Below are 21006 nucleotides of genomic sequence, written 5' to 3'. Positions count from 1 at the left end.
TACCTAGTACCGCTGTGCATGGCACCCACGTTTCCAGCCCAAAGCCTGTACTTATCAAATGCATCTTGCGTCGCATTTCGATCGTCCCAGCGATAAGAAGAGCTGAGTGCGCCGATAAAGGCAATGAAGATGGAGACACAATGAGTGTGGATTTGGGCGATAGATTCATGCATCTTCGCATAGTGACATCTCTCCGATCAAAATGAGAATTGAAGTTGATGACACCATTAGAAGGCTGAGACGCCAGGATCGCGAGGTTGTTCGTGACACCACGTGGTTCAGCTGACGACCTCGGGACTAGAGCTCTTCGAGCCTAGTCGCAAGGCTGAGTATCCTGAGGTCGTCGTGCCCGCCCCTTCATTGCAGCCTTCTCTGCGCAGCTTCATCAACCGATATGACGCATCCGCCATTTAATGACATTGTTGCCTTACCCAGTGTCGATCCACAACATTCACTATCTTTCCGTCTTTCCACCTGACCAGCCAGCTCACCCCACTAGCGCCATCGCAACTTCCCAACTATGTCTGGGTTCGAAATAGCTGGGGTAGTTTTGGGATCGCTGCCATTGGTGATAGTGGCTCTGGAGCACTATGCTGAAGGAGTATGACATCAGACGCGAGAAGTAAGCAGATCATGGCTAACGCATTACAGCTTTCAACAATCAAAAGTATGCAAAAGTACGAGGAAGCATTTGAGTGTCTTCATGCTTCTTTTGTAACAAACGCTTGCATATACAGGAACTCATGTGAAGAGCTTCTGGGTCCATTAGCTCTTTCAGATGCTCAAGTATGTCAGCTACTCGAAGACCATGACAGCTCGTCATGGGAGGATCCTGACCTCAACGACGCTCTGCGCAATCGATTAGGAAGCAACTATCTACCGTTCAGGTCTTCAGTGAAGCAGTTAAACAAGAAAATCAACCTCTTCGCGCGGAAGTTGCAGCTATGCGAGAACTTTCAGGTGGGCAAATCCTGAAAAGATGGGAGCACTCGCTAAGATGCCGCAGCCGCCTTGGACTACACCAACGGGAAATGTTGATGCAGCGGCACAGAAGAAATTCTTCAACGACCCTTGGATACGGATCAAAGGAGGACTCAAGACGAAACACTATAAGCAACTGTTATCGTCTATCGAAGAGGACATCTGCCGCATCTCCAGCCTCACTGCAGGAGCAATTGCGCTGGAGCCACTACGACTTCAAAGAAGACGCAAAGCCAACACCGAGTATCTTCTGAAGTTTCGACAACAGGCAGAGAAGCTATACGACGCTTTCAACACGCGGTGGGCATCGAGATGTAAATGCCAATGTACACACCAGGCAAATTTGCGGCTTGACATACAGAGAGACGATGAAACAGGCAGCCCTTCCAGCTTCAAGCTTGTATTCACCTTCGCATCACCGCATGCTAGCTATGTCAATTCCTGGAAGCCGATACCGGTAGAAATTGAGGCTATCGATGTAATTGACCCGACAACCCCAAGCAACACCTCATTGCTTCCCAGCATCGTCGTCCACTCGAACACAAAAATACACGACCACTGGAAATGCCTCCAAAAGGCTCCAGATATCGTCGATCTTTGCGCAACACTGCAACACTGCCCAAGCCCACATTGCATGGGAGTCATGAGTAGCAAGCTGGCAAGACACCACATCCACACTCTCCGACTACCATACGCTAGCACCACTGACAAACGCGTGAGCCTGCAACAGCTACTTGAGAAGCAAAGTCAGAGCTTCCAGATCAAGGAAAAGTGTACTCTAGCTCTTACACTCGCCTCCGCTGTCTACCATCTCTACAACACACCGTGGCTAGAAGAAACTTGGGACCTGAACGACATATGCATCCTGAGCCAATCCGTACTATCCGATCAACCATACATATCCCGAGACTTCCCCGCCGCGGCAGTACCACCGGCCCACAGCCAACGAATGCGTATCATAAAGAACAGCATCATCTTCGCTCTCGGCGTCGCATTGCTAGAGATCTCGTACGGTAAGTCACTGCAAACCTTTACAACCAAGGAGGATCTCGACGACGCAACAGGTAGCCGTACAGCATTCACCGACTATCTCATAGCAATTCGGTTGGCGGAGGGGTTGCGTACGCGGGAACTGCCGAACTATGCGGATGCGACGCAGAGGTGTATACATTGCAATTTCGAGGCCTCTGTGTTTAGTCTCGATGATGATGATTTTAGAGAGAGGTTCTATCAGGGGGTTATCGTGCCGCTGAGGAAGGATTATGAGTATGTTGTTAGCGCCGCCACGATATAATGTGTGGAATGAGAAATATGATCCATCATAGATGAAGCCAGTCGAATTCATTTCCTGACCCGACCGACGTTGCAGTACTTCCAGCATCCAAACGTGCCCGCTGAGGTAAGAAACAGGAGTCCGAACATGTCGGCAATCCAGTGCTCCCCACATGAACGCCGGACGAACTGCGGCCCGAACAGAGAGGTCAACATAGCTGCGCCTCCCTATCTGTGACAATGGTACCAGAGTCGTTCCGAATGCAATGAATGTCGATAGCTCTGCGAAGATAGACGGTAGTTCAGGATCGAGAATGTCTTCGTGTCTTGACATTCGGCAGCCCAACATTGAAGAGTCCTTCAGCCAGTAGAATCGCGAGTGCCGAGTATCAGCCCGACTGTTGGCATGGATTTGAAGACGTCTTTCGGTACTGAGAGGATTACCATCTAGACATGTGGTCTTGACCCGCGTGATAAGTGAGCACACGGACATACTCGTGGCATCCTGCAGTCACCACGAAAGCCATGCCCAGGTAGATTCCTATTTGGTGAGCCTTTGTGGGAAGGAAGCTGGGAGCTTCGCGATGCACCTGTGGCGATCGCAATTCACAGCTTTACCTTTCTGTACGAGCGCAGTGTAAGATGTAGACGAGACAGACGGCGCCATGGCAGAGATAGTGAACCATGTGTTTGGTACATGTAACTGACTCAGAATTGTTCGATTGGACGTCAACATGTCCAACGCGCAACCGGCGCCTGGTGGCATGTCAGCTGAATGGGTTGGTTCTCCTATCTCAAACATAGTCGACCGTAGTCTGTGGCTTAAAGGGCCGTTGGTGGATCTCAATGGCGAACGGTCTTTGTAGTACTATGCGTGCCGTGTATTTGCAGGATCGTGCGATGTACCAACACAGACGAAGGCGCCGCTTGCAGTCATCTGCACGCCCGCAGCCTATAAAGAACCGTCCTATTTGTGGAGGTTAGCTGCCTATCAGAGTTGCGCCGGGATCGGACTGAGTCGTGCAGGCAGAGCTTGTCAGTACTTGTCATGTACTTGCAGGCCACTGCCGTGTGGGCGACGACCCCGGATTCCGCTGACCAAGAATTAGATCAGCAGCCTCACGGCCTTATCGTGTGTTTGTTCGGCAGGGTCAAGGCAGCTCCTTGCTGAATCCAGTGTATGGAGCGAGCAAGGCTGCGAGGTGGTCACGGACCAGGCTGCTTACGTGGATAGCGTGCCCGAGGCATCGGCAAGTAGCAGCAGGGCGTGACAGTGAGTCGCCACTTTCGGTTTCCAGAATATTTCTGCATGGGGCCGTGATGGGGTTGCTCGGGCAGATGACGACGCTGTGTGGCAACAGCGGGGTGCGTGCGATGCATGCTGCAGCCATTGAGACGGGCGTGCGATGCCAGCGCACAGCGAGTAGCAGGTTGAGTTGGCTGGGGCGGGCGTGCTGTATGTAATCAGTGCAGCGCAGGCGGGAACTGGGCCGCCCCTGGGGAAGCGTTTCAGAGTGAGCTTGGCTCTCTGGGTTCGCACTTCACGCCGATAGCTAGTGGGCGGGCGCGGCGACGTTGGCACTTTGATCACGTTGGGAGGCAAATGAAAGCGCGCCCTAGGCCAAGCGCAGGTGCAGGGCTGACGTTGACGCAGCGGAGCGCTCGTATAGCATTTGGCTGTGACGGCGCGAAAGCTTCCAGAAGGCTTGGGGGCTTCGAGCCGGGCGGTTCGTGGATGGATAGGCTGGATCCACCAGTGCGCCTGCCTCTTTTTGTCGAGTATCCCAGATCCAATCAGCCAGACCAGGCCCGCTGCTCTCCTCCACCACACCACTCTCGATTCCTATAGCCGACTTCTGCCCGTCTCGTCCACGCCCTCACTGCCCTCGACCGTGTGCGCCCGATGCTGCTCAGCGTGCAGCCCATAGCAGTGCCGCTCATGCGACACACCGAGGACCGCTAGAGCCCCTGCATGCATCTACAACCCTCACCCGCGCCCTGAAGACGCTCAAGACGCTCCCCAAACACGCTGCGAGCCATCGCCTGAGGACGCCCGCTGCGCTGCTCGAGTCTCGACACGTCCCGTTGCGCGCGCGCCGAGTGAGAGACACCAAGAGGCAGCCGCGCCCAGCACCCGCCCGCCGTCGCGCCTGCCCTCCCACGTCGCTTCCCGCCTTCCTCGTCGCATCCACCCGTTGCGCTTTCCTCGTATACAATAAACACTGCACTCTAGTGTCGTGTGCACTGGCTGCCGCTCGCCGCCTCGCCGGGTTCCCTGGGGCTTCCACCGACGTCGTCGTTTCAGAGTGCATCTCAGACCAACCGGCGCACTCCCGCCGTCCCATCTCTGCGCTCCCCCACGCTTCTGGACGCTCGACTCTGTCCGCTGCTCTCCTGTGTCCACTGCCACTGCGCTCACGACCGCCAATTGGCCCTCGGCTGCACCCCATCCACCACGCTTCCGCCTCGCACTCTCCCGTGACGCTGTCCGACCCGTTCAGACGTCTCACTGCGGCCACCCGTCCTCCCCATTTTGCGACACCTCCCCAACAACCTCCCCTCTGCGCTGGAGACCAGTGCTGTCTGGTCGCCGCACATAGGCGGAGACAATGGAACATGGCGCGTGCAATGTTGTCTACATTGACCGGCGGGCCAACGACGAGCACGTGCGGAAGGAGACGCTGTCCAAGTCGCTCGTCGCGCGAACCACGACTGGCAATGTAGGACAGAGCTACTTTGCTATCGGCAAGACGTCGCCGCGCGAAGTGCACGACAATGTCGAGGCGATGCTGTCCATTTCCAGCGAAGGTAGTCCGTCCTCTTCCTGCGCTCACACATCTGCTAACCCACTTCGCAGTCCACATCTGCAGCACCGGCAGAGCATGCTTACAGAAGATCACCCAGCTCGTCGAGTCCACCAAAGCCAGCATTCCTACTTTCGTCATAATAGACATCCCATACGATGAAGAGCAGCGCATGAAGCGCCTTTCTCGCGAGCCGCGCACGCCCTCGCCCACATCCTCGCGCCTCACACGTTTAGATACGAGCGAACCCGACGATATATACGCCATGCACCTACTCACCCACATATCCTCCGAGATCTCGTCGCGGAACTTCTCCAAACTCGTCGTACCTGTGGTCATGTTGTCGGGTCTGGGCACCGAAGAGCCGTCCTCAGCTGGTCCGCTGCCCTCGCCAGGCCTACAAGTATCTTTCTCGCTCGGCGATACTGTTCGGTTGACGCGATACCTGGATGCCGGCGCTGTTGACGTCCTGACGAGTCCAATGTCAAGGGATCGCATGCTTGGCTTAGCCGTCCATGCCTATCGGTTACAGAAGGAGTTCTCTCGAGAAGAAGCAAGCTTTCTGACTACTAAGCGCAATCGGAAGCTGTCTTGGGTCGGAGTAGACGACACAAAACCTTACGCATATCTGCGTGAGGCGATGGTGTCGAATCTCATGACTGGCATCTGTAATCCAGAGACAGTAGGCGACTCGCTGGAATCTACGTATGTACAAACGGTGACTATGCGACCCGCCGCTGACTTGAGTAGGGACTTCCATCTCGACGTAGATCGCCAAATCGTCGTTGAAGCTGCCATCGGTACTTGGGCCTTCTCCGCGCACGACTACACCGATGACGAGCTTCTCTATGGCGCTTTCGTCATGCTCAAGCATGCACTACAAATGCCCGAATTAGAAAGATGGGCGATAACCGAAGGCAAGTGCGGCTTATGCCAGAAACCTGCTACTTGCTGACCTATTCGTAGACGAGATGATCGTCTTTCTCTTGGCCAGCCGTACTGCCTACAACGAGTTCGTCAAGTACCACAACTTCCGTCACGTAGTCGACGTGCTCCAGGCTCTCTTCCACTTCCTCGTCCGAATTGGCACCCTGCCTCCTTATCCTTCGGATTCGTCCAACACATCCACCCCGAAATCGCCAATCGCTGAGCTCCTCAAGCCCTTTGACGCGCTTACCCTTCTGATATCCGCCATTGGACATGATGTTGGCCATCCAGGAGTCAACAACGCTTTTCTAGTCGCATTGAACGCACCGCTAGCGCAATTGTACAACGATCGATCCGTCCTAGAATCTTTCCACTGCGCTGCTTACTCCCAAATATTACGCCGTTATTGGCCGAGCGCATTCAATGATGCTGCGATGCGCAAGCTCATGATCAACAATATACTTGCGACAGACATGGGCCTCCATTTCAAGTACATGAGCGACTTGGGTAACCTGCAGCAGAAGGTTGCGCATGACAAGGGCGTGGTCGACGGATGGAGTGCCAAAGTACAGGAAGAACAAAAGGACCTGACATGTGGACTGCTCATCAAGTGCGCAGATATCTGCAACGTGGTATGTTTTGAGTTCTTGTCTTTCTGGCGCACTGCAAGCTGACATACTTTAGGCTCGCAAATTTGACACCGCTGCCAGGTGGGCCAACATCCTGACGGACGAATTTAGCAACCAAGGACTCATGGAAGAGGAGCTGGCTATGCCATCATGTCTGTTTGGTGGCCCACCTGTTCGGGAAGACGTCATCAAACTTGGCGAATCCCAGATCGGTTTCATGAACATCTTCGCCCGGCCGCTCTTCGAAGCCGTCACGGACATCTTACCGGCGATGCGCTTTGCTGTCGACGAGATCCTGATCAATAAGGGTGTTTGGGAGAGCAAGATCGATGAAGAACGACAGAGAAAAAGGAAAAGCAAGAGTATGAATCTTGGTTACCTATCATCTGGTTTCACCGTCGATCCGAGCCCAAGTCCTTTGTCTGGAGGGCCTAGCAAGCCCGCTATAAAGATACCTCTGAGTGCCATTAAGACCATTTCTCCCGAAGAAGCGGCTCGACGAGGATCGACAGGCTCCATACGCTCCATTCAAGCTGCGACAGCTGAATCACGAAGATCCTCTTCGATTATTGACAAAAGTTCAAGGCGATCTTCGACGACCGCTGTTCCTGGCCAAAGAGCCATGAGTTCTGCTGAGAATGCCACTTCGTCGAGACGAGGAAGTAGAGACCCCAGCCTCACTGCGATCCTGGTGACTCAGACACCAAACTCGTCCGAACAGAAAGGGCAAGCTTCAGGTTCTGACGATCGGTCAAAGACTGATCGCAAGGACACTTTGACGAGGTCTTCGTCACCAAAGAAGGAGAGGGAGTCTCTTGGTGTTAGGCCAGTCACAGCTCCTTCCCAGGCCAGGCGTAGTCAAGGTGAGTAAACATCACTTCAGACCCGTCATGGCATATGAGCTAATTATGGAAAAGTTCTCGACCCTTACCCCGCGCAACAGCCATCGTCACAAAGCCACTCCCAGGTCGATCTCTCGCAGGCGACAAACGGAAACTTCGATGGCTCAAAGCTGCAGCAATGGGACACCGGCAACAAATTGAGTGCTGACAGTAACGCCACACGCTCAGATGTGTCGCGCGACTCGAGCTGGTGGCGACACGTGAGCACCAAGCGACGCCCTCGGGATGTTAGGAACGGCGACGCGGACGGACGTGCTCCGTCGAGGGAAGTGATGCCGGACTCACTGGTGCCTCCTCCGAACAGCGACTCGACGACTACCTCGCCTACATGCTCTAGCCCCGGCAGGAAGACAACGACGGGGAAGATTATGAGCTTCTTCAAACGAAAGCCCAACAGCCATAAGGAGCCCGAGAAGCAGTTGTCTAGCTTTGGTAGCTCCTCCCAGCTGCGCACACCACAGACGAGCGATCCCGGGCGATCACTCAACAGCGACGATTGATTTCACTAATACCTTTCTACGCCTCTATTGATCTTACATTAATGACCAACGCCGCATCCGATACCACGGTATTTCCTTTAGTCTCAACATACCACTTCAAAAGCAGTCCTGGGTCTCTGTGGCACCTGCTTTTGGGTTTCCTTCGTCTCTGGCAATTCCTGGATTTGATACCTCTTGCGCATGGCATGCCATCGGAAAGCGTTGGTGTACCAATTATTTGAGGTTCACTTATTTCACCTTCGGGTAACTTTGGGCGAGTCTTCGATCGTATCTTGCTCCAGCGCGCTTGCATCTGGGATACCAGGCTCCTCTCTACATTTTCTCTCTTCCTTTGCCGGCTACCTTCATCTCGGTGGGGCGCTGATGCATATTGATGGCAGTAGCTGCTCGTCGGGCTGTTCGGCCTCTATAGTTAGGGAGGTCTGATTCTATTGTTTCTTTTTCGCGACCAAAAGGACGCATTTGTTTACGCGGCTTTGTGGTTGTTACGAGCAGGAGACGGTGTCGGACATTGGGCAGGGTATGGAACGGTGCAACCACGACATTGTCGCATAAGAACACTAGCTGAAGAGTTGGCAGGAGAAGGGAGTGTATAGCTAACTCCTCTCCGAGATTCGTAGACATGGACACAGCGGCTATTATCCTAAGCTTGGCTGCGCCGCCCAGCGAACTGATGACGAAAACCCATAATGAAATGTATATTCTCAATTCTCAACTCATTTGTTGTACACAACCATCTTTGCGCGCATCGTCAAGCAAACGAAATCATCGTCGTCAGCACGTCTTATTCACAGAAGATAATCGTCGGCAAACGCCGACGCCCTTATCATAGTCACGAGATGCTTCCGTAAAAGTGGTCCTCGTAGCACATAACTACCTAATTCGGGCCAGTGCAAGCGGTGTAGTGCGGCGCTAAACCCCACTTGCCTGACAACACCTACTCCTCGACATACCAGAGACCTACAAACTTCTCTTCATCCTTGAGCAACACAAACATGGACGACAAAGTTAAATACCTACTTTCCCTTTCCGCGGTGCGAGAGCGTGCTAAGATCGTAGGAGAGGCTGCTGAAGCAGGCAAGCTGAGTCACTTTGATGTGCACGAGGAACGTCTGGGCGAAGCAGCGGATTATGTGACTTCTGTCATCAAGGTTTGTTCTTCAATTCTATAAAACTGTGTCATGGAAACGCTGATCTAAAACTCACAAGCGCGACTTTGGTCCCGACAAATTCCACACCATCCCACCTCACGGCCGCTGGCAGCACTTTGAAGTTGGCGGCGTTCCCCGCATTGCCGACCTCCTCGATGAATGGAAAAAGCATGGGTGCGACGAACTTGAAATTACGCGTCGGCTGATCGATCTCTTCTTTGTTTCGGTATTGCTGGATGCTGGCGCTGGGGACCATTGGCGATATGTGGAACCTGGTGCGGGAAAGGAGTATGAGAGGAGTGAGGGTATTGCAGTAGCGAGTTTGTACATGTTCAAGAGTTTGGGATTTGCTGCGAAGAAGGACGGGGGGCCGATCGTTGATGGTAAGTATCCGTTTGCATGCTAGGGTTTTGAACGAGGTAGCTGACGGTGCTGCGTACAGGAAAAGGACTGCAGGACCTAAAGACAGAAGCCCTCGCAGAAGGCTTCCAAATCTCCTCCAGCAACCCCATGCTAGGCGTCGACTCCCGAGCCAACCTCCTCCGCAGTCTAGGAAAATCTCTTCTCTCCCAACCCGCCATCTTCGGCGAGCAAGGCCGTCCTGGAAACGTCGTTGGTATGTTCATCACCCTCCAAACTACCACACCAACCACTAATGGCCCAAAACAGACTACATGAAGACCACCACCTCTGACCCTTCAACCCTCGACATCCTCACCTTCTGGGACGTCCTCCAAAACCTGCTAATCCCTATCTGGCCGCAAGACCGCACAGTGGTAAACGGACAAGCCCTTGGCGACGCATGGCCCTTGTCTACACTAAAGACGCAATCCAAAGATGCCAACGCAGACGAAAGCACCTTCATCCAACCTTTCCACAAACTCACCCAATGGCTGGCCTACTCTCTCACCGTGCCCTTCACCCGCATCCTCTCCCTATCTTGGAAGAACATGTCCGCCATGACCGCCCTCCCCGAATACCGTAATGGTGGTCTGTTTGTTGACCTAGGCGTTTTAACACTCAAACCCGCGTCTTTGGAGCGAGGACTCAAAGCTACGTCGGATGGAAGTGGACTTCCGTCTTTTGCTGCCGGCGATGATGCTATCGTTGAGTGGCGGGCTATGACGCTCGTTTTGGTGGATAAGCTGTATAAGTTGGTGCTTGAGAGGATGCAGGGGGTTGAGCTGAGCATGGCGCAGTTGCTCGAAGCGGGCACGTGGAAGGCGGGGAGGGAAGTGGCTAAGGAGAAGAGGCCCCAGACGAAGAGTAGTCCGGTTGTCATTTTGAGTGATGGGACGGTTTTCTAAGACTGGGGGTTTGGATGCACAAGTTGCGCATCGCTCGCTGTGACTATGAGCAGGAGCCGAATCATGAGATTATCAGACGGGACGTGCATGGTTAAAAGAAAGTTACATTCCTCAGAAAAACCCGCCCTCCTCTTTTCTCCCTCTAACGTCCCTCATCTCAAAATTTCGCCCATGTATCCCACCCCTCCCGTCTACTTCTTCATCAATCGCATCCAACACACCCAGTCTTTGCGCTCCAATATCTCCCTCTCCTTCCCCTTTTCTATCCACAGACATCTCTTGTTCCACAACATTTCTATCCTCGTGCATGTCCTGCAACCCCCAGTCCCTCGGTGCCATCCAACCCTGTCGTTGAGTCCCACGTTCACCACCACCCTTCCACATCCCTCCCAAAACCGGCGACTCCGGCCCTGCACTATCTAGCTCGCTCCTTACGTCATCACCCGGCAGTTCAGATGGCCCCCTAACATCTCCGTACATGGAATTACGAGCTTTGGTTAGCGCTGATGTGGGGAAGGACGTTGAGATAGTTGTGAGTGGCAGTTCTTGGGGTGGTGATTGCCATATATGTGGGTAGGTTTGGTGGTGATGGTCGTAGTGAGTGGGGTTCTCGATGGCATAGTTCGGATCGCGGGGTGCGTATGCTGCGAAATTTGTGTCCTGTGAGTAGACTGAGGAGGGAGGGTGGTGACCGAGAGGGGACAAGGGACTGTAGATAGTATTGTTGACGCCTGGGGTGGGTGGGGTGTAGGATGGTGGTGCTGTTCCTTGTGTTAGACAGACACATTTGTTTGGATATCATTGGAGGGATCGATTCCGGTGAACTTACAATCGGTCGACTCTGGCTGCCGATTCTCTGCCATGACGCATATGGGTAGGATATCTAGACTTTGCTCTGCTCCATCCTCTTTCTCACAGGTCTTGGCTTTCCTTTTCCTGGAACATAGGAACCAGATTACGAATCCGGCAATTATGGCGAGTGCGAAGGTGCCTCCTGCTGCACCACCTGCTATAGCCGCGACGGGTAGTTTCTCTTCGGTTGCAACGGAGGCAGTGTTCGACGGGGATATCGTGCTCGATGTTGATGTAGCTGACGTCGTGGCTACGTTCGCTAATGTGACTGATGCGTAATTGTTGGAAGCGGATGTTGGTGATGGGCTCGAGTCTGTCTTCAAACCACCAGTCGCATGGTAAGCGCTGAGTAAATCGTCGCGATTGAGTATTGCCGGTTCAAGATCACCATCTGGACAACCGGACTGGGCGCATGCATTCGTTTTACAGCATCCCCAGAAAGTTTCTACACTATGTTAATATGGCGTTCAAAAGATACGATTTGTTCGCTAGTTGACTAAAGAAGCTTCGATAGACCCAAAGCCTAACGATGCTTTTTGACTTACTGTCAGCAGCGCAAGTGTAGAATTTACTCCCAGTGCCACACGTAGCGTCCGGAAAATCTCCATATGATGTTGGATCAAAGGCACCGGGGTACAGGTTCCCTTGTGCACAGGTGATTTCGCATGGATCTCTTGCGCAACAGCCAACGAAGAAACTGGGACTGGGTTAGTTTCTGGAAGCATGACAAGTAAACTTTTCAACTTACGTTCCGTAGCCGCACGACCACCACGTACCGCCAGCGGGGCAAGATGGTGAGAAGACCTGTCGCTCAGCGAAACTGGGCGACATAATTTGGGGTAATGAGGCTGGGGCCTGTATAGAAAATCTTGAAAGCAAGTACGACCAACGAGCAGCAAAATCAATGACCTTCAAACTACGAACCCAACGGCAGAGAGTAAAGGCCACCAGGAAATTACACCTGAACACTGGAGTCTGATCCGGACCCCAAGAGCACATACTTCGACCCAAACGCCGCCCTGCGGCTCAGCCATCATTGCAGTAAGATGCTACTCTTAGCCGAACTGCTCACTCGCTGCATCTTTTTCTGCAATCTTTCAGGGCGAAAATGCCGAGAAAAAATGCGCATGCGGTCATTCAATAGGGGCGGTATTACTCGGGTGATGTCATGCCTATGTTCGCAGCACTGCCGTGCTACATGCATGGCCGCCGCAACGGCGCGCAACGCTGACGGATGGTGCTATAGGGGCAGTGCTTGCAGGACTGGAGGTGGGCAGATCTTGGGGCTGATGGTTGTGATGGAGGGGTGATGTCGCGTGAAGGACCGTCGGGTTACCTCAGTCAGTGGCTGCCGCGTGGTTGTGCGCGCGCGATGAGATGCCCCATCGTGGAACAAGTGACATCAGGACCGGGATTGTGGATTGCACACTCCGATAGTACGAACTACCACGTTGCGTGCCGCGGGGAAGCAAGATGATTACAAATATTGGAACAGTTGCGAAAAGGCTGCGTAGACGATGCGAAGTGGAAGGCGGTCTTCGTGTTCTAAATGCGGCTCGTTTTGGCTGCACGTGGGATTAGGTAAGAGTAAGCCCAGGAGCGGCCTTGTTTGAAGAAAGGAGACGTGCAATTTCAATACACCCCAAAATCGATTCTCTATGTTTCCAACATCGCTATTGTTAGATGCCCAGGTGGTAATTATGCATTTGGTCGATAAGAATGGGTATGATATGCGAATACAGATTACAATGGAACCTCCCAGTTACAACAGCATGGATCGAGTGTAAATCATCGTCAATCAAATGTGACTGTCGTTTCGCAACTAGTTTCTGGACGACGATGATTCCTCGGTCATTACGCCCAACCCTTGAACTCGGCTCGCTCGCTTCGTCTTGTCGTTGGAGAACGCGCCTTGCACCGGCATAGGTGAAATCTGTGGTGACTCCAGCTCAGAAGGACCAGGCCGTGCCTCGGCAGGAAGTTCGGAGAATCGCCGAGTGTCTACAACATCCGATGCGCCGGCGGGAAGTTCGGAGTATCGGTTGGACGAAGAGACCTCTGCCGGGAGCTCTTGGGGTTCGCTCGCATGGCTGGCGTATTGGACGTATGATTGCTGGCCCTTGGTTGGGTAGTTTTGTTGGTAAGGATCTTGGACAGGAGAGGTATATGTAGGAGGTGCTATCGGGGATGTTAGCATACTATGGGATGGATCAATAACGAGAACGTACGTGATTGGCCGTCGAAATGTGATGAGTGCCTGTTGTGGTCATGCTTCTCGTTGTTCATCATTGGGACCATGGCTGCTGCGCCCATTTCGCCTTCGGTAGACTTCTTGTTGCGTCTTTTGCGGAGGATAAAGAAGGCAATCAGTCCGATGATGGCAAGAGCGGCGACACCTCCGACAACTCCACCAACGATGGCACCAGTATTACTCTTCGAGGGGCTTCCAGTTGATGTTTCGCTTGGGGTTGGGCTCGAGACATCTGAGGCATAAAAGCTGAATTGTTCTGGCAGACCCATGAAGGCAGGTGTTAGGTCTCCCGAGGTGCATGTAGCCGGTGGGGTCGCTGCGCATGGATTTGTCTTGCAGCATCCCCAGAAAGAGTCTCCTGCGTTGCATGTGTAGAAAGCGCTGCCTTGTGCACAAGAAGCGCCTGGCCATTCGCCATAATGTGAGATGTTGTAGCCACCGGCACGGATGTTTCCTTGCTGGCAGCCGTTGACACAAGGATCAGCTCCGCAGCAACCGACGAATTTGCTTCCAGTAGAGCAAGCATACCTATAGTCTGTCAGTATCTGCGCCGCTCTGAAGTCTGAGATCTTCCTTACCACTTGCCTCCGGTCGGGCAGTGAAAGTCGTAGAATGATGAGTTAGACATGCTGAGGGTACGTCCTATATTAATGAAGCCTTTGGATATGTCTGTCCAAGGGAAGTGTATTATTGCGAACCCAACGGCGCAAAAGCAAAGACGAGATCAAGCAAGAGTAAACGCAGCCGACACTAGAAAGAAGACAGTGGAGATCGCAAAGAACGGGGCAAAGAGCAGCTACTTCAGCGATGAACAGCACACGGACTCCGACAAACATGTATCTCCATGTCTCCAAGCACGCACAAGGAACGCCTGAACGAGGCGTTACCTGATCGGTGACACCGCAGGAAGACACCGCATACAACACCCACCAATCCAACACAGCGCGTGATCGAATGGGGTATGGTAGACCCTCTGCCCTATGGTGGCTTGCGATATGTGATGTATTTTGGTGGCATGTCAGAAGCTTGTGCATACTTCGCGTTAGCAGCTGAAGGGAAGTAAGCGAAGGATTGACGAGCCTAGAGCCCGACCCGTACCCCGTGGCAGGGATCGAGCTGAGCGCCAGAGCCTCAGCACAGCATTTTCCCATCGCGGGAAGAACGGTGTGTATGACGGAAAGTACACGCGATGCTATGATGGCCTTACCACACCTGCTACAAGACATGACGAAACATAAGCTCATTGTCTTCCATCTCTTGAGACACTCGATCAAATGACCATCAGTAAACTTCAGGCCCACATAAGGCGGCGGAGCTGAGTTGCAATCGCAAAATCATCCCCTTTTGGTGGCGTCTTTAATCGAAATGACAACCAGGCCGCGCCTAGGGCATGGGGCCGTTTCTCAACAACAGCCCGCGCCGACCCCACAGGATGTCAGCAGGAGCCAACGTTGCCCCGAGAGGTTTCTGGAGTTTGATCGGGGTCTGAGAAGTCGTTTCCGCAGATACGGACTCGCGACATGATGCGACAAGACGTGTGTTCGCCGAGCTAGGGAGACGATGCGGCTGCTCGGGTACCCCAGCTGTAAAGAGTTCGCTTGGCGGATTCGTTCCGCTCCCGACGGCTGAGGTCAATAAAAGTTTGTGTCGGTACTCCAGATGGCGCGGGCATCAAGTAGAGACAGTATTACGTAGTTGGAACATCTAAGTCCAGACTGATATCCATGTGGAACCTGAGCAGTGAACAGCGCACTGCGCTTGCCGGAAATGGCTAGGCGGCTAAGCGTGGAATCGCGGTCGACACAACAGTCCAGGCGGGCTGTGTTATCGGAGTGTTCAAGAGCAGGCAGCTCCACGCTTTGTAAAATCACTAGAGTCGGCCCCGAGTGAAGCGTTTGTGATGGCTGAAGACTACCTAGGTAAGTTTGATTGACCGGGACGGCAGGTGAAAAGAGTAGGCAGGATCATTACAGAAGAAAGTTGTCGCAAAAAGTTGTTGCAAGATACTTCATGGTAAGGAATGTAGCTAAGAAGCGTTGCTTGATGTGTACCAGGAACCATGATGGAGTTCGCCGTGGGGATGTCGCGTTGAAATGGACGTGTCGTGCGCACGAGCCTCCCGGTCTCCTCTGAGGCTGGCGGCTGGCGCTAGTACATCATCGTCGCGGGGAAGCATGGCAGCTATCTCGAGTGACAACACAGCAAGCATACCGCAACATGATCCGGCGAATGATATGTGGTAGACGCGAGAAACTTGTTCATTCCCGGTTCCAACGAGTACTTGATACATGCGTCGCGCCAGTGTGATCCCAGCCGTGATGAGACCAGCCTCCGCATATTCGGGTGGTTGGTAGACAGTTGCACGCACCCGCCATCTCGAGTAGAAAACTTATCCACTCCCACCGCCAAAATATCTTCATAATGCTACATTCCTGAACAGCTCCACTTGATTAGTGTACCGAAGAAGATATGAGTGTGGAGCCTGAATTCCAACTCAAGCAAACCAACGGTAGGTGAGCTGCACCAGCCATCCCAGACACGCATCGTGCTGACACAGGTGCCAGTCTCGCAGCCTCAACTATCCCATCAAACCTCGCAGCAGAGCGTTGCTGCTTCCCTCGCTGCTTCTGAGGGCTACTACAGCGCGTCAGAGCACGCGTCCAGTTCGAGCGACGAGCGCAGGCCTCTCTACCAGACACCGCCTTCCTCCCGCACACCGGCACAGAGTCATGAGCAGTTGGTGCCACACACTGACATCCCGATAACGTCTCTGCGAGGTGTTGGTGTCCCAAGACAGCAGCCTCAGCCTTCCTTCACACACGGACGCCCTCAATCGCCTGCTGTGTCTACCATCGCAGAGGAGTCGAGACCAGACACGCGAGACGCGAGGCGCTCCCAGTCATACAACATGGACGCCGAATCCCAGGTGACCACACCCGGCCAGGATACCACACCCTACATTCGATTCGCCATCGACCAACTCACACGCGACGAAGAGGTCCGCGGATCGAGGATATACCCAGAGGTCCGACCAGAGGACGACGAAGATGACTACCCCGTTGACAGGATTGTCCACGACAATGGCCTGGGATACATAGCGCAGGAACAACGGACACAGCAAAGGATGTCTCAACAAATACCACGGAAGCCCTTGAGGAATTCGTCAACACCGCTTGCGAAAGCCCCAGCACCCATGGCCACCACACAGCCTTACGACCCACATCACCCAACCCAACAGTACAGGCCCCAGCATTCACCGTCTCCGTCCCGGACACAGAACGATGTCTTCGTAGCACACACCCAACATGCGCCTCTGCACTTCCTCCCGGCTATCCTTCGCCCATTCTGGCTAGGCCTTTACATCTTCTTGTGTATTCTAATGCTTGCAGCCTTGATCCTTTCCGCCGTCTACTCCAACCGCAATGATGGCAACGGCCTGTGGGATTACAACGCGTTCGGCGACAACCGCTACTTTGTCTTCGAATACCTCCCAACTCTCCTAGGAATGCTCCTACTTCTATGGCTCATTCAAATCCAGACCGCTACCCAGCGCCTTATACCTTTCATCTCCATGGCTTCGGACTCTTTCCACATGCGCTCTGAGGCTGTCTTCCTCCGACTGTACCCGATGCAGTTCGTATGGCCTAACTTTGAGCATTTCCGCGCCGGACACCCCGGTGTCAGTGTTTTCTTCTTCGTGTCATGGCTGTTTACTTGGACGATACCCCTTCTTGCTTCCGCCTACAACGTACGATATGACGTGGGCCGCAGTGTCTGGCGATGGGTAGCCGTTCAGGGCGTTGTCTGGACCGTTGTTGTTCTCTACATCCTGTTAATTGCCGTATTGGTCTACATGCTGCTCTTCCTGACCCGCAACCCGACTGGCCTGAAATGGGACCCTCGATCTCTCGCCGACATCATCTCGCTTCTTGAGCGCTCGAACAACCTCACGGATTACAACAACTCTGAGACATTTGAGAAGGGCGACTGGCATCTGGTCAGCAACCGCGCAGACCGCATTGGATATTGGACCACTACAACGAGGCCCAGCGACGTCTTCTACGGTATCGGCGAAGAGGGTGCTGGAATTCGGAGGTTCTCGGTCCAAGAGGGACGTATCACTGAAAAGGGAGCTGAGCGTACCAACCTGGACCCGACCCAGGGCAACGACTTCACCATCCGTACCGACATCCGCAACCCCAGTGTGCGACTGCGATTCCTTCCATGGTACCTCAAGGACACTTCGGTCATTGCGTGGATCGTCATTGCCGCAGTATTGCTGGTCGCCTTCTTCGTTGTCAGTTTTGTCAACAGCGCCGTCCGCCTTGGATTTCTGCCCCAGGTCTTCGCTCGCACTGGCACAGACGGCTTCTCCGCGTCAAACTTCCTCTACTCCTTCATTCCGGCTCTGATCGCCAACTTCCTCTTCTTGGCTTTATTGTCTCTGGACTACTCTCTCCGGGTGCTCCAGCCCTACATGGCGCTCTCCTCCAAAGGCGGAGCTACCGCTGAGGCTTCTCTCCTAGTCGACTATGCCTGCCGCCTACCTTTCTCCGCCACTTTGGCGGCACTCGAGAACAGACACTGGCAAACAGCCGTTCTGTCCTTTGTCTCGTTGACATCCTGCACTCTGCCCATCCTCGCTGGAGGCTGCTTCTGGACGCAATACTACGGCAACGACGATGTCGTCCGCGTCGCAGCGGAACTCGCAGGATACTACGCCCTCTGCTTCTTCCTCGCCCTCTACGGCGTCAGCCTCCTCGCTCTCATCCCAGGCCGCCGCCGAGCCGCCCTTCCCCACCGCAGCAACACGCTCTCCGAGATCATCAGCTGGGTCTACCAATCCCCCATTCTCGCCGACCGCGCCTTCTCCCGCCCGCAGACAAAGCCAGAGCTCGTCGCAAGGCTAATGGGAAGCACCTACGCGGAACGCACGTGGGCCCGGTCCGCTCTCTCGCTCGTCCGTCCTTCCCGCAACAATCTGCGCAGCGAGCCAGCTGCGGAGCCCGCCCTAGGCGACAAGAAGACGAGGAAGGAACGCAAGAACGAGAAGCACAACTCCTACACCGACCCACAGAAGATTCGTTATGGCTTCGGTATCCACGTCGGCCGCGATGGTCTCGAGCATCTCGGCATCGACCGCGTACATCGCGGTGGAGAGAGGAGTGGTCGTGAACTGGTCATCTGGGAAGAGCAGAACAACAACAAGAGGAAGAGCTGGACGAGTCAGGTATAGGGTTCTTTCCCTTCTGACAGCAACGATCGTACACGACGAACGAAACGCATTTCACGATCACACACTTATACTCGAATCATCGAGTTTTACACAACAAAATCGACTTTTAGCATTGGCGTTTGGAGGTCTTTTCTATTTACATGACGGATTCATGGGTATCACGGCATTTCGGCACGACGGCGCAAAGAACCTTTCTTGGATAGAACGAAGTTCACGGAATGTATAGTATGGTAATAATGAGAGCGATATAGACGCGGGGTTGTAGGAAGCGGAGTCTTCCTCCTCAAGAGGTCAATGATGTGTATACGGAAAGGCAAGATTTGAGCCTAGTAATTTATGAGAACGATGAATGCATAGAGATGAAGACAAGAATTGTATACATCAAAACATCATTTCAACAAGATCTTTTCTCTGTGGTATTAAGATTGAATTTCCTTCATATCTACTATCTACGCAGCAATAGCCGCCTCAGTAAGTCTGCTAATCTCCAACTCGCCATCGCCACCCAGATTATCCAAGCCATGGAACCCCTCCTCCACAACCCATTTCTGCTCGTACTTCATAAGCACTTTGCACGCATTACCCACGACCAGGAGACCAGGCGGTCTGCTGCCTTCCTCTTCAACTGCCGCACACACATGTTCCAGCGTCGTTCTGATGACTCTCTGATCAGGACATGAAGCGCGTTCTAGTACGGCGACGGGTAGATCGGCGGGATACGCTTTGCCAACTAGACTTTCGACTAGGGCGGAGAGACGGTGGAGAGACATGAGGAGGATGAGGGTGCGGGAGGCTACGAATTCGGGTGGGTCGAGGGGCGCGCCTTTGCGACCGGTGCCGGTGCAGATGAGGACTTGGTCGGCAATGCCGCGGTGTGTAGCGGGTATGGCGGCGAAGAGGGGGGCGCTTAGGGCGCTGGTGATGCCGGGCAGCACGCTGGGTATGAAGCCGTGCGCGCGGAAGAAGTCGTATTCTTCGCCGCCGCGGCCGTAGATGTATGGGTCGCCTTGCTTTATTCGCACGACTACTTTGCCCGCCTTGAGGCCTTCCAGACCCAACTCTAAGAGCTCTTCTTGCGCTTTGTCGGCATTTCCTGGGAACTTTCGTGCGATGTGGACGGTTGCGCGGCGGGGTACAAGGTCGAGGATGGGTGCGGGGACGAGTTTGTCGGCGAGGATGAGGTCGGCGGAGAGAATGGCTTTGTGTGCTGCGCGGGTGAGGAGGTCGGGGTTGCCAGGGCCGGAGCCTGCCAGTATGATACGACCTGGCCGTCGTGCCGCTGTGGTGGCGGTGGGTCCGACCTTGGAGGGGCTGCTGCTGGCGAACTCGCGGAACAGCATGTCGACGTCTGCATCTGTGATGCCGGCGAGACGACGCAGAGGCCAGTACTCGCATATCTGTGAGAGCCAGCGCATGCGACGTCCCCGTGCAGCTTCCTTGCTCTCCTCCATGATGAGCTTATTGAAGGTTGCTGGCTGCCCGCTGTCTTCTTCTTCTGCCTCTAGATCTTGCGACAATTCTGCCGCATGATCTTCTTCCCATATGCGTCGCCGCAGTGTGCCTAACCTCTCTACTGCATCACCCAGCCGCGGTGGAAGTGACGCCGCAATCTCCCTCTTTATCCTTGCAGAGAGCTTGCATCCCTTTCCAGATGTTGTGATCCCGATCTGTAGAGGGCCGTCGGAGTGTGTAGAGAGGAGGGTGAACGAGCATAGGTTCGGTGCATCGGCGACGTTGACTGGTATGCGTAGTCTCCGGCAAAGACTCGAGATGTGGGTTGCTGTGGCGAGTTAGAGGGAATTCGAGATATTCTCTCATATCACTTACCTGATGTGTGTTTTCCGCCCGTAGTAACAAATACAGCATCTACTACGCTATCCACTTCCTCTCGTCCAAGTGTGGTCAAGTCGTCGTCTTTGAAACTCCGCTTTAGCCACTTTACTTCGCCCGCCTCAATCCTCTTGACAAGTCCATAGTGAAGTGTGGAGTCTTCGGGCGCGAGCAGTATCGGTTTCGCGCCAACCTCTATTGATCGTGCGCATCGCGCGCCTGCTAGTGGATTGGAGCCGACTATAAGGTGGATGTGGGATGTGGCGTCTACCGCGGTAAGAAGTGCTGGCGCCATGATGAAGTATGCAGAGGATAGATCTGAACAAATTCGAATTCCACGAAAGAGGGGCAGTAATATGAGTAG

The 21006-nt window shown here is 53.8% G+C and overlaps 6 protein-coding genes across 6 annotated transcripts; 4 read left to right on the top strand and 2 right to left on the bottom strand.

Annotated features, from left to right (window-relative positions):
* Window positions 1-997: 997 nt before the first annotated feature.
* Window positions 998-2275, top strand: J4E90_006513 (uncharacterized protein; the record flags this gene model as incomplete). Its single annotated transcript, XM_051436058.1, has 1 exon — window positions 998-2275. One exon carries the CDS (start codon window positions 998-1000, stop codon window positions 2273-2275), a length of 1278 nt encoding a protein of 425 aa, XP_051289852.1.
* A 2587-nt stretch (window positions 2276-4862) lies between these two features.
* J4E90_006512 (uncharacterized protein) lies at window positions 4863-8015 on the top strand (the record flags this gene model as incomplete). The annotated part of the gene is made up of 6 exons (XM_051436057.1): window positions 4863-5061; window positions 5111-5762; window positions 5808-5974; window positions 6024-6616; window positions 6669-7476; window positions 7531-8015. 6 exons carry the CDS (start codon window positions 4863-4865, stop codon window positions 8013-8015), a joined length of 2904 nt encoding a protein of 967 aa, XP_051289851.1.
* Window positions 8016-9010: 995 nt separating this feature from the next.
* J4E90_006511 (uncharacterized protein) lies at window positions 9011-10473 on the top strand (the record flags this gene model as incomplete). The annotated part of the gene is made up of 4 exons (XM_051436056.1): window positions 9011-9166; window positions 9225-9549; window positions 9609-9782; window positions 9836-10473. 4 exons carry the CDS (start codon window positions 9011-9013, stop codon window positions 10471-10473), a joined length of 1293 nt encoding a protein of 430 aa, XP_051289850.1.
* Window positions 10474-13147: 2674 nt separating this feature from the next.
* On the bottom strand, window positions 13148-13845 carry J4E90_006510 (uncharacterized protein; the record flags this gene model as incomplete). The annotated part of the gene is made up of 2 exons (XM_051436055.1): window positions 13148-13503; window positions 13554-13845. The coding sequence occupies 2 exons, from the start codon at window positions 13843-13845 to the stop codon at window positions 13148-13150; spliced, it is 648 nt and encodes a 215-aa protein (XP_051289849.1).
* Window positions 13846-16045: 2200 nt separating this feature from the next.
* Window positions 16046-18812, top strand: J4E90_006509 (uncharacterized protein; the record flags this gene model as incomplete). The annotated part of the gene is made up of 2 exons (XM_051436054.1): window positions 16046-16049; window positions 16090-18812. The coding sequence occupies 2 exons, from the start codon at window positions 16046-16048 to the stop codon at window positions 18810-18812; spliced, it is 2727 nt and encodes a 908-aa protein (XP_051289848.1).
* A 449-nt stretch (window positions 18813-19261) lies between these two features.
* J4E90_006508 (uncharacterized protein) lies at window positions 19262-20937 on the bottom strand (the record flags this gene model as incomplete). The annotated part of the gene is made up of 2 exons (XM_051436053.1): window positions 19262-20592; window positions 20640-20937. 2 exons carry the CDS (start codon window positions 20935-20937, stop codon window positions 19262-19264), a joined length of 1629 nt encoding a protein of 542 aa, XP_051289847.1.
* Window positions 20938-21006: the final 69 nt, after the last annotated feature.

This window comes from Alternaria incomplexa, assembly GCF_024043165.1.
Source record: "Alternaria incomplexa strain BMP 0042 chromosome Unknown scaffold_9, whole genome shotgun sequence".
In the NCBI taxonomy this organism is placed as follows: Eukaryota; Fungi; Ascomycota; class Dothideomycetes; order Pleosporales; family Pleosporaceae; genus Alternaria; species Alternaria incomplexa.
This window is presented reverse-complemented; position numbering and strand designations above follow the sequence as displayed.